The sequence below is a fragment of the Anthonomus grandis genome, chromosome 18 (assembly GCF_022605725.1).
Source record: "Anthonomus grandis grandis chromosome 18, icAntGran1.3, whole genome shotgun sequence".
NCBI lineage: Eukaryota > Metazoa > Arthropoda > Insecta > Coleoptera > Curculionidae > Anthonomus > Anthonomus grandis.
In genome coordinates this window covers 10,979,169-10,992,200 of record NC_065563.1, presented here as the reverse complement: position 1 = coordinate 10,992,200, position 13,032 = coordinate 10,979,169, and the positions used below count along the sequence as shown (strand labels likewise).

The window sequence follows — 13,032 nt, the reverse complement described above, 5'->3', positions numbered from 1 at the left end:
AGTTTATAATCCAAATATCCTCGGAGGCATATCACTTCATCAAAATTATCCAGTTTCTCCAGCATATTATCCTAAATTGCACTTTTTCAAGTTTATTAGTCAAAAGTAGTAAATATAAACACTATCACCACACCTATGCAAGTTAAATGGAACTTTGTTTGCCACAATTTTTAATGAAAAACATGCTTCCACAAGATCAAAAACTTGCACTTTCCCAAGTGATGGTACGTTTTTTTGGCGTCAAATTCCTCTTCACTTCGCAATAAGTATAATGCAGGTATTTAATGTTCTAAGAAGAAGAATCACAGGATAGGAGGCCAAGTAGTAAATTACACAAAGTTAGTTATAGTGTTTCTTAATCAGTATCAGGAAGTATCATCCCAGGTCCTTTGTAGTTATATTTTAAAGCTTCAAATATACTGAAGAACTCACAACTCACAAATTAATAACTTTTTGGCAAACTATCGATAAATATAAACTAATTATTGTAAGCACGACTCGAATGTAAACAAAATAATATACCTATACCTAACCCTATTTTGTGTTAGATGACAAGACTACAGCTATTTCGAATAAAAATTGGCTGACGTGTAAAAGACCCAACCGATCATACTCGAACGTTTAAAATATTTCGCGGGTATTGTGTCGAATGTCCATTATGTCGAATGACGATTGTGTCGAATGCACCCGTCTCCCTATTCGGGCGCTCGCAGAGTCGCTTCGGGGGAAGCTTCGGGAGTGTGTCGAATGTCCATTGTGTTATTTGCCTGTTTTCCGACGCTCTCACCCGAGCAACCGTTTCGGGAACTCTCGTTGTCCTTGGCCGACTCAAATTTCGTTTATTTTAAGTCGAACCGGTGTCGTTGAACTTACGTACTAGTGATGTGCAACGATTACTTTTATAAGTATTGAGTAGATACTGATACTTTGATTTGAAGTATCAGATACTTTGTATTCGTTACAAAGTAATCATTACTTGTATTTATTATTATTTTATGAATACCTATATTAAATTTAGGGCTTGCTCTGGCGTTTGTTATATTTTTTGAGTATAATAGAGGGTTATTAAGTTTCAATAAGATATTACAAAATGCACATTACCCAAAACAAAACACAGTTATGCAAGTATAAAATGGGGTTAATTATAAGACTTTTATAATGGTACTAAAATATTTATCGAAATAAATATTAAAATAAACTAGAAAAACATTTGTATCAAAATAATATATTAAATGTAATAATTGCAAACAACACAAAACAAAATAATTAAGAATATCTAATTCTAATGGGTATAGGAAAATATATAGTAAAAAATTCGGCAAATTAATTTAGAGAAGTTGTGAATTACCATTTAAAAACATCACCTTTTCTACATTTTTTGGTTTAATTCTGCTCCTGCGATCTGATACTAATTGGCCCGCCTTAGAAAATACCCGTTCACTTGGAACAGAAGTTGCCGTTATGCCTAAGTATTTTCGTGCCAACTCTGCTAAATTTGGATACACTGCTTCCCTTGTTTTCCACCATTTCAACGGGTCATCATTCCTTTTAATGTTTTCCTCTTCGGTATACTGCTTATCTTCAATAATTGAAGTAGCTACCGTAGATGTATTTTTCGATATTTTTGCATCGAAACATTTCCTCACTCCTCTTCCACAGTATCCTCTTCATCTATTGACATATTTTGCACGTCCGTAGCTTCATTACTTTTTTTGATAAGCATTGATATTCCAGAAACTAAAAGTTCTCTCACTTGAACTACTGCATTATCGTCACAGAAACTTTTTTTAAAACGGGGATCCAAATAGGTTGCTTTTGCAAGTATAGTGTTGTATTCCATTCGATTAAATCTCGTTTTTAAGCCTTGTATTAAATTGTTTTTTAAATCTAAGGCAGCGTTATCATCTGTCTGGATCCCGCCCAAAAATTGTTTTAAGCTTTCAATTAAGGGTATTATTTTAGAAACACTTATACTTCTTTCGGCACTAAGTTCTCTTGTCACCTCCTCAAAAGGTTTTAAAAGAGCATAAAATTGTTTTAAGATCGACCATTCATCCACAGTTAATGCCTCCACCGGATTATGTAAAATGCCAATAGCTGCTTCAAGTGGTATCTGAATTTCACAAATCTTTTTAAACATAAAATAAGTTGAATTCCAACGATTTACAACATCATTAATTAATTTTAGATTTTTACTTATCATCTGCATTTGAAGTTCATTAAGTTTTCCTGCTGCTGTGGTACTGCGATGAAAATATTCTACAATTTTTTTTAACTTTGTTTTGCAATGGCTGTAGATGTTTTAGGGCATCTTGAACGACAAGGTTTAAAGTATGAGCCAGGCATGGTAGATTTGGCCAACCAGTTAACCTTATTGCAGCTGTAATATTTCTTGCATTGTCAGTTACAACAGCTTCTATTTTACTGCAAATGTTCCATTCATTTAGAATATGTAATAGCTTGTTTCTGATATTTTCAGCCGTATGATTTTCTTCAAAATGAAAACAACCCAACAACAATGACTTTGGTGTCCACTCTTTATTTACCTAATGGGCAGTTACCGCCATATAGTTTTCAACAGAACGTGACGTCCAAGTATCAGTAGTAAGCGTGATAAACTCTGCTTCATTTAATAAAGATTTTACTTTTAAAACAACGTCATCATATTTTTGGCTTAGTAAATCTCGACTAAAAGTTGTTCTTGATGGTAGTTGATAAGAGGAATCAAGAGCAGCTACTAGAGATTTAAATCCATTATCTCCGACGACAGAAAATGGTTGCAAGTCTTGCAAAATCATGTTTAAGACCATTCCATTTAAAAATGTTCTTCTAGAAATGGATGCTGGGCGTAGAGAAAGAGTAGAAATTTTGGCTTGGGAATAAACCTTGCGTGCAGGAACTTTTCCGTCAAATTGAGGTTTTAAGGCATTTGTATTATTATTATCACCAACCTGTGCAATATCTAAACTAGTTAAACATCCTGCTCGATCAGATTCAACATTAGGAACATTGGTCAGTTTATTGCTTTCAATACTTTTATCTTCGTGAAGCACTGAGAAATGTTTTTGTAAATTTGACGTGGCTCCGCCTTTATAAGATAACACACTCTTACAAATATCACACTTAGCTTTTTCACTGCTGACCACAGTAAAATGCAACCAAACTTTACTCTTTTTTTTATCAGACATCACGCAAATTCAAAACAACGTAAAACCAAACTTTTAATAAAACTTGACGCCACGGTAATTTACTTAAAACTGAGCCACTTCTTTGAGTTCCCTATAAGTTTTTAACCTGTCTACCTTATAATAAATTTTAAAATTGAATAAGTAGATAGTAAAATAACGCCTTCTTAGGAAATAAACAAATTTATTTTAAAAAAACAACCATAATTCCTTTTCCCTGTAATATCTATAATAATTTATGACTATGACCGCCGTCCGACATTATCACATTATTTATATCATAAATAAACTGAGACACACCCTAAACAAACCGCCGCCGCGCCGCTCGGTACCTACCCTGCCTCGCCAGCCGCCACACTTACTTGATACTTTAATACTTATGCTAATAAAAAATAATCAAGTAATCGGGCACAACGGACGAATTCAAATACTTTTACCTACAACAAGGTATCGAGTATCGAAGTATCAAGTAAGTACGTGGCGACAACGCCGGGTAAATATAAATAGGTATTATTTTATTAATTAATTATTGTTGGGCCGATCGGCGGCGGTTTATTTCATTTTATTAACAATATTGCCATATTTTACTTATAAAATATATTTAGTACGCATAAGCAGCCACTGGTGACATGGAAATTTGGGATTTAAAAAAGTATTCGAGTAACGAGTAGTTGGGGTCGAAGGATTCGATTACTTTGAATCTTCGCATGTATCAGGTATTAAAGTATCGAGTAGATACTATCCGCACATCTCTATTACGTACCCATTTTACGATCAGCTGTGGGCTTGGGCACTGGTTAATGTCATGCAAATCAAAATGCGTGCCCGATATCTACGGCGCACAATGGTGGCCGAATTGTTGTCACGGAAATACTCTCGTACGCAAAACGAGCGTTGCTCTCCCGTATAGCGCTGCATGGTGACTAACTTTCCCTGAACCAAGCTATCAATTGAGCACGCGCGCACGATTCTAGCCCCCCTACAAACATTTTATACCAAGCGTCAAAAAATGAACAACTTTCTGAACCACCCGTTAGAATTCCAATTAAGTCCAATATTGACATTGAATTAACATTTCTAGTATCAAGATGAAATTAAATGATTTTTAGATTTTTTTTATAAAAAAAATTATTGCAGTCAAACTGTGCATGACAAAGCAGCCATATTTAGCGCGTATACTAGGTAGCCTAAGGCGGTCTTAAAAATAAAATAAAAAGAATGGCATTCCATTTTTAAAAAAATGCTGCTTATATCGCCCTACTTTTTTGACGTACCCTGTATACTTCAAAATATTTTCCAGATATGCGCTATCAGGTCCCAACAATTTTTTAAGAGGTTAGAAAATTTTAATCTAATTTTTTTAGGCATTATGGAAGACCGACGCACTGTTGCAGGACCCCGTATATAATAGTTTTTATTATTTTATATTTATGTCTCCTAAGTTTCGTACCTAACGTAACACTCTTGTAGCATTTATATGCTAAATAAATATTATTATTATTATTAATATCAATACACTCACTTTAAATCTCTGTCTTCCTCCTCAAAATCGTCCAGATAAAGGGACCCCCAGAGACAGGCCCGGTGTCCCCGTATAACGATGATGTACGTCGAGGTAATAACGAGAAAGACTCCGGTGCCGGCGCCGCATTCTTGCGCGTGCGCCACCGCCTCGCACACGTTTTGCTGCTTACAACAGTTCTGTTTCAGGCAGACTATGGTGCCGCACAACAAACAAATGCTGGTTTCCGCCGCTACCGAGTGGCACTGGTTGCAAGGACGTTCGTGGTAATACTGAAAAAAACGCAACAATTTTAGGGTAAAACAAAATCAACAAAAAATCATCCGTGCGGGAATATTTGTTCTCGCACTCGCCTCCAGTTGACAAGGAAAAGGTGGAAAACTTACTGTGAATATTTTTTCGTATTCCCTAGGTAGTGCCAGCAGCCGGGGCGGGTGCCACAATATGATTTGATCCACTAAGAACGACCTGGCGGCGATTTGGCTTTTGACTACGAACGAGGCAAACTCGTTGCACCACGATTGCGGCGAATACCTGAAACATTCCAATTAATCACGTGAATTTTCGAATTTTTCCATACGTAATCTGGATTTTATGACTTTATTAATTTTAATAAATTCTAGTTGCGATCCTATAGGTTTGAAATCTTGAGTTTAGTTGTGGGATGGGATCGAAGGAATAAAAACAAACGTCACTTTATGTACTGGCCAACGTTTCGCAATAATTTTATTGCTTCATCAGGGCCCTAAGGTAACAAAAAAGACACAATAAAAAAGGATTATTATATATAAACAAAATTTAACTTTTTGGGGTTATGTTGATACCACCAAAAAAAGAAAAAAACAGAAAAAAAAAAAAAAAAAAAAAAGCACAACAAAATCTTAGATTTGAAATAAAAAAAATTACACAACAAAAAAAAATATGATAAAATTGCTTACATAACAGTGTGATTTTGCTTGTCATAAAAAATCATGTTTACAGGGCACACAGGTAACATAGAATATATAAAATATTGTTTTTTTAACAAAAACGGTTTAAATTGATGGGTTGTATCACAGACAGTTGCTTTAAAATTGATTCTACGGTGTACAATAATAATTTAGCATCTAGCCAGATAAACTGGGTATGCGAGAAAACAATAGACGCATTCTTTTTAGTGATAAGAACCAAAAACAGTCCCAAAAGTTTACATTTTGATTTGATCTATTAGATTAAAATAAGAGGAACTTAGATTGTCTATATCCGTTCTTTTATTTACCGCATTATTATGTTTTTTTATGTTTATCATTTCGGCTAGAAGTCTCTTTTTAAAAAGCTGCTGTTGGCCCATAATTGTAGTCTTGCCAAAATTAAAATTGTGTCCTGTATTCATTTTGTGCTCAGCTAAAGCAGTAGGGTTTTTTTTAAGGGCTAAATTCCTACAATCATACTCATATTCGTATAGGCGCTGCCTCAAATATCTACCCGTCTGACCAATGTAACACACATTACACCCAGAGCAAGGTATTTTATAAATAATGTTAGAATGTAAATCAAAGGCGTCTTTAGTTTTAAGCTTCGTAAAGAAATGTTTTCTTACCGAGTTTTCACTTCTTTCTGAGATTTTAATAACATCAGATTTTGATTGTATGGTCTTTTTAATTTTATGAGAAAGTGTGTTAATGTAAGGAATCTTGAAATAAGCCAATTGATCATTTTCATTGCTTCGTGTAATATTTTGAGTAATGTTCTCGGTGTCGTTAATTATTTTTTTAATAATTGATAGGGGGTAGTTGTTTTTCTTTAAAATTGTCTGAACATAATGAAGGTTTTTTTTATGATATTCTGGACTAGAAAGTCTCAAGCACCGATGTTTTAAGTTTTTTATTACATTTATTTTGTGTGTCATAGGATGTTCTGAAAAATAATTTAAAATGCGTTCTGAAAAAGTTGGTTTTTGATACCAATCAGTTTTTATGGTACCATCTGTGGATCTTATGACTTTAACATCCAAAAATGGAAGACTACAGTTAATTTCTTGTTCCTGTTATTTTTTGTTACCTTAGGGCCCTGATGAAGCAATAAAATTATTGCGAAACGTTGGCCAGTACATAAAGTGACGTTTGTTTTTATTCCTTCGATCCCATCCCACAACTAAACTCAAGATTTATTAATTTTAGTAATTAATTAATTTTTACAATTTTATTTTAACTACCTTGAAAACGGTTAATCACGTAAATGTGGAATTTTGCAGCTGGAGGATTTTTTTGAAAAAGAAGTATATGAACTACTAAATTTATACCAAAAGTTACAGTTTAAGACTATTGAGTAAATTTCAAATGAAATTCCAATAATTTGATAAAATTTTCTTAAGATTTAGCAACTTGCCTACAAACGTCCGTTTCTCGAGGCCAATTTAAGGCGACGCTCGCATTAAAACGTCCCCAATCCATCGATTCTGTCACCAGTTCCAAATAATACACCAACCGGACGAATTCGCTGTGTGTCGACCGCACTTCCGGCAACTGCTGCTGGTAAATGTGGAATTTTAGTAGGGCGGCTATACGCAGGAAGGGCAGACACAACTTTTGCACCTAAAACATACATGTATTATGTTAAATTTCAATGTAAGGTACACCATTTTACAAAAATGTGTTTCGTCAAAGTTAACTACTCTTGTAAATTTGAGTTTAACTTAAAAAGTTCTTGAGCTACAGGAGTTGTTCGTATATGAAAATATTCCCAAGGAATTTTCTTAATTTTGAGTGAAACTCTCAATAATATGCCTGTAATACTTTTCAAGTTATCATTGATAGAAGTGAAATTTGTATGGATAAAAAAGGGTATTTTTGGCAAGAAATTTATTCGCAGGGAACCCCTTTGTCTATGCACGGTAGAAAGTTTGTGGACTGTATGGAACGAATTATTATATAGACACCTTTTGTAATGAAAGAAATAAACTATAAGGAAAAAGGAATGCCATATTATATTGTAACCGAAAATTGGGACCCAGGTATACGTATAATTATTAGAAAATAATATGACGTGCACAAACATTTTGCGCCTACTTAAAAAACAGTTAAGTGTTTTATAAAAAGGAAACAAAAAAAATTATAAATTTTAACCTTCTTTATAAATACTATATCTACACTGTGCCCCAGGATGAGCGAATTTATACGTAAAAATTACAAAAAATGTTGTAGTTGAAATTTGAGAATTGTTGAGAGTTGAAGTAGTTGAAATCAGAAATGGTTAAATCAGGTGACCTTGGCGGTCACTCAATTGGGCCGCGTCTTCCATTACCAAATGACAGGGAATTACTAAAACAAAGAATTAGAGATGCTTGTAATTCGATTTCCATTGAAGAAATTAGAAATTCTTTTAAAATGTTTAGGAAAGATATTGAAAAATGTTTCGATAATGGAGGTAGCTACATTGAATAAATTTAAATAAAATAAATTTTCTTAAATTAATTTGACTATGTGTACATTTTATTACAAACATATTTTTCAGGATGGTTTGAAACTTTTAGCTCCGTGATTTAACAATTACAATCAATTACAATCGTTCAAACAATTTAATTAACTGCCTTATTGGATAAGTGCCCATTTGAGTAGTGCGTTAGCAATCACTTACAATTTTCAAATACAGTCCACAACCTTTTCAATATTCTATTTATGCGTTGACAGCGTTATTATTAGAAAATAATATGCAGTGCACAAACACCCTTATAAAAATATGAGCCTCAACAACTTTTTCAGTACAAAAGTGTTTCTGCAAGTAATATGGTAAATTTCAATCTTAAATTTCATTTTCAGCCTCTAATGGTCTTCTTCCAAATCGTCTCTAACTCATTAGAGCTAGCATCACTTTCATCATCATCATCTTTTATAATTAATTTTTCAGGGATGTCCTCCATTATCTGGTCAATTTTTCAACACCTATTCTTGATTATATTATGATTGGAACTGACAGACTTGATACCCTTAATAAAACAATTCAAAAATAAATCTAATAATTTGATACAACTGTTAAATCACCAGTATTATGATTTCTTATATATATCGCTTTACTTCGGCACACACTAATTCTAGAGGGTTTAATTCGCACATATAGGGTGGTGTTCTTAGTGGAATATGTCCATGTTCTTTCAATAAGTTGTCTATTTTATAATTTTTAGTGGTCGTATTTAGGCTTATGCGCACCTAATAAATCGTAAAGATCGAATTTGCTTTTTGATTTGAGCCAATTTATTATTACACCTTTTGTCGAGGATTTTGTGAACAGAGTGATATTTCGCAAGCATTTTTCCTAAAGTTGGTATTACTTTATATTCTGTATAAAATTTCTCAATAATTCTTCTTATTACACCAAAATCAGCATCATCCATTTTTTCCAGTACTAATAATCTCTTACATGTTTTTCCTGGAATCGATAAAGGCTCTGTAGGGTCAAACTCACGTTGATGTTGGTCTTCTTTTTTAATTTTAATTATAGTAGATCGCCCTATTCCACAATTTTTTAAAACGTTTTATTTTTTTTAAGGGTTACTTAAAAGCATTATTGGCACTTTCCTCATCACTAATTTTTATTACATTTGCAATAACCTCACGAGTCTGACCTTTCAACACTTTATTTTTTAAATGTTCCATATTACTGATTAAGAAATCACGATAAGAAACAAAATTAACGCGATATCACAAAATTATCAATACATGAAAAATTGAACAGATACTTGCACACTTTTAGAGAAAGATAGGCGGTTCTAAAATAGTAGGTGGGTACCTATGTAGGTAAAAGGTTACATTGGCAGGTTGTAATAAAAAAAAGCGATTAATAACCCTGTCCCCAAATCATTTACCAATATGAATATTTATCATAAATAATCAGATTAAAACATATTTGGAACATTTATTAAAATAAGGTTAACTAGGAGTACAAACGTTATTGTTCACCATACGTCCAGCATCACCATCCCAAACAGCGAGCTTTGACACGGAACTAATGCTAAACTTAACCTAACGACGATCGTATATATAGAGAAAATTTACATAGTCAGCTACAATGACTATTCTAGGGATGTGACTCCTCCACCCTCAGATTTTTCAACGTCCTCGTTGATGATCTGCCGAAGCGTCTTCCACTGGTATAGTGCTATACATACACTAGATACTAATATGATACATACAACTAAAACTATAATATAGTGAGTCTCTTTTTGCGAGATAATTTCATCAAAATAAACAGGTTCTAAAAGATCATCTTGGATTTTTGCAGGGTTTTCCAAATGCTTCAATTGCGAATTAAATAGAAAAATTTGATGGTTACCAAATGGAAGTTGATAACCATCAGATGGAAGTTGTTTTATAGATAGGTTACACCGCCCAACAGCATGTATGTTGCATGGAATATTTTTATGATTCTATGCTTATTTTCAATGCTGATATTAAATAATGTCATCAGTTTATATGTGTCAGCTCTAGTTTTTGAGTTAAAAGGAGGGAGTATTTTTTGGGAATTAAAAATACACTCAACGTACAAACATTTTTAATTACAAGAACTATACACTCAGGAATTTTCTTTTATATGATTTTCTACTAGTTTTGAATGAACTGCTACTCTGAATACTCCAGCAAAAATCGGCCAACATATGTGCATCCCAGCGACCCTGAAATCGTTCCTCCATGGTTCGAAGATCTTGGTGGAATCGTTCACCCTGTTCTTCACTCATGTCACCGAGATTTTCAGGAAAATGGTGTAAATGGCTGTGTAGGAAGTGCACTTTGATGCTCATGTTACGTCCAAGTCGCTGGAAGTGTGACAACATCTCTTCGACGTGCGCAATGTAATCATCACCCTTCCTATTACCTAAGAGATTTTGGATAACCCAAACAAAGGAATCCCATGCATTCTTCTCAATTTCTGACATTGAGCTGGTGAAATTAGGATCGTTTACCAACTTTTTACTACCTACCGAATTTGTGGGCCATCAAATATACCTGCCTTGAGTTTTTCTGAACTTAGACTTGGAAATTTCCTTGAAATATATTTGAAACATTCACCATCTTTATTTAATGCCTTAACATATTGCTTCATTAAACCTAGTTTACTGTGCAGGGGTGGCAATATGATACGATCTCGTGGCACTAGAGGTTCATTTATAACATTAAGACTACCTGGAAGTAGTGCTTCCCTAGAGGGCCATTCTATTTTTGACCAATGTTCTGATTTTGCTCTACTATCCCATAAACACATAAAACAAGGATATTTAGTGTAGCCTTCTTGTTGTCCTAAAAGGAAGTTCACCATCTTAAGATCAACGCAAATCACCCATTTATGATCGTTATATTTGATTTTGTTCATGACCAGTGCTATTGTGGGGTATTCTTCCTTAACTTTAGTTGAATGTGCTATTGGTATGGAGCCTAGTTTATTTCCGTTGTGCAATAGTACACACTTCAAACTCCGTTTTGACGAGTCAATAAATAAACGCCAATCGATTGGTTCATATTTCTGCAAGCCCATGGCAGTCATTAAACCAGAAATATTAGTACAAAATACAAAATTATCCTCCTCAGCGAAAAAGGGAAGTAAGTCTTTTTCTCGAGTGCGGTAATAAGAAACTTTAGTTTCTTTAGTTAAAAGATTTCTCTCTTTTAATCTGGAGGCCAATAATTCAGACGAAGTTTTGGATAGTCCAAGGTCTCTAATTAAATCATCAAGTGCACTTTGATCGAATGGTTTTGGTTCAAAGAGATTTTCTGGAACAAACTCGTCATCGCTCATGCTACTCAGTTCATTCAATTCATCAGAACTTTCTGTAGATGTAGATGGTAATGGTAAAGATGTATCTTTTGAGCTCCTTACAGGCCTTACAGCTGATGTTGATGTGGGGTAAATCCATTTGGAGCGGTTCGTCCTGTTGATTCCTTTTATATTAACAACGCAAAAATAGCAGTCATCGTGATGATTTAAAGGTTCACGCCAAATCATTGGGGATTGGAATTTAAAAGAGAGTCTCTTCTTAGTGGCCCATAAACGTAATTCTTCAACACAAATTTTGCACACAATATTGGGCACCCAGCACTTGTTATCTGTTTCCAAAGGAAAACCAAAACACTCTAAATACGCTCGTTTCACAAAGTCTGACATATTCAATCGAAATTTTTGAAAAACATATTCACCACAAATATAACAAAAACAATTCGGATCGTTAATGCAGACCCTTCTTAGCGAAGTCATGATGAAAATTACAATAATTTATCTAAAACGCGACTATAATAGATAAAAAACCAAAAATAAAGATAAATGAGAAGAACGTAGCTATATCTAAACAACTCGAGCTGTTAGAGTAAAACTGACGACAGATTCGAAATCAGATGCCTCGAATTAGTAAACAACAATAAAAATATTTCAGTCAACATAAAATAACCTTCGATTTGTTGTGCAGTGTTATTTATAGCCAAGGCATATTTGTGATAGTTAATAATTACGTCGCACTGACTTTGTATAAGAGAGCAACCTACTATATTTAGTTTTTGGAACTGGAAACAGTTTTCGTAAACAATTTCTTCCTTCTTGGCATAGAACAGTAAGGACTTTTTGTACGTTATCGTATGTACTTGATAGTTATTGAGAACAGTCACATATTGACATGGTAATTTATAGTTATTAATAAGAGGATTTGAACATAACCATTTTTAATTAATTTCTATACAGTTTTGGTACCAAAGGTCATTACAATAATATTTACTAGGACTAAATAACATTTTTGATTGATTATTTGGGATCGGGTATACAAAATTTAGATTACATGCATTTTTCTCAAAAATTGAAATTTTAATTGCTAAAATTGCCATTTCGTCGAATATTAATAATCCAGTTTTACAAATAAGTGTTAATTCCGAGAGATGTTCAATGGACCGTAGGACATTTTCGGGATAGTGTAAACTTAAAAATTCCCAGATTTCCTTTATTTTATTTACTGTTAAAATCTCTAAATCAAGTGTTTTCAAATGTGCAAAAGAAAACAATTCTTGACAATTTTTCTAAAAAAATTATTTAATGATGTTATTTGGATGTATTGATCTTGAATGGACAATATTAGATTTATTTCGTTATTAATTTTTGATAGTTCGCTTTGTATTGTTTTTGAATTTTCATTGATAGTTCTTATATTTTCTTGGAATTTATTCATGACGTTTCCTGCAAATGAACACAGGTCATTGATTTTTTGCATGGCGTTAAGTTGATTATGCTTCAAAATTTCTAGATTCTCCGTAATAGTTTGCAAATTGTCATTGTCAAGGTTTCCTGTGACGAATTTGATACCAGTACCAAGGAGGT

General features: G+C 33.5%; 1 protein-coding gene across 1 annotated transcript in view; it reads right to left on the bottom strand.

Annotated features, from left to right (window-relative positions):
- Positions 1-13,032, bottom strand: part of LOC126746819 (E3 ubiquitin-protein ligase Ubr3-like) — a 70,693-nt gene that overhangs the window by 9,323 nt on the left and 48,338 nt on the right. Inside the window, exons 19-21 of the mRNA XM_050455217.1 lie at positions 7,075-7,280; positions 5,094-5,241; positions 4,708-4,979 (exon numbers count right to left, since the gene is read on the bottom strand). Of these exons, the coding sequence (XP_050311174.1) occupies positions 4,708-4,979; positions 5,094-5,241; positions 7,075-7,280 (626 nt within the window). The remainder of the gene's footprint in view (positions 1-4,707; positions 4,980-5,093; positions 5,242-7,074; positions 7,281-13,032) is intronic.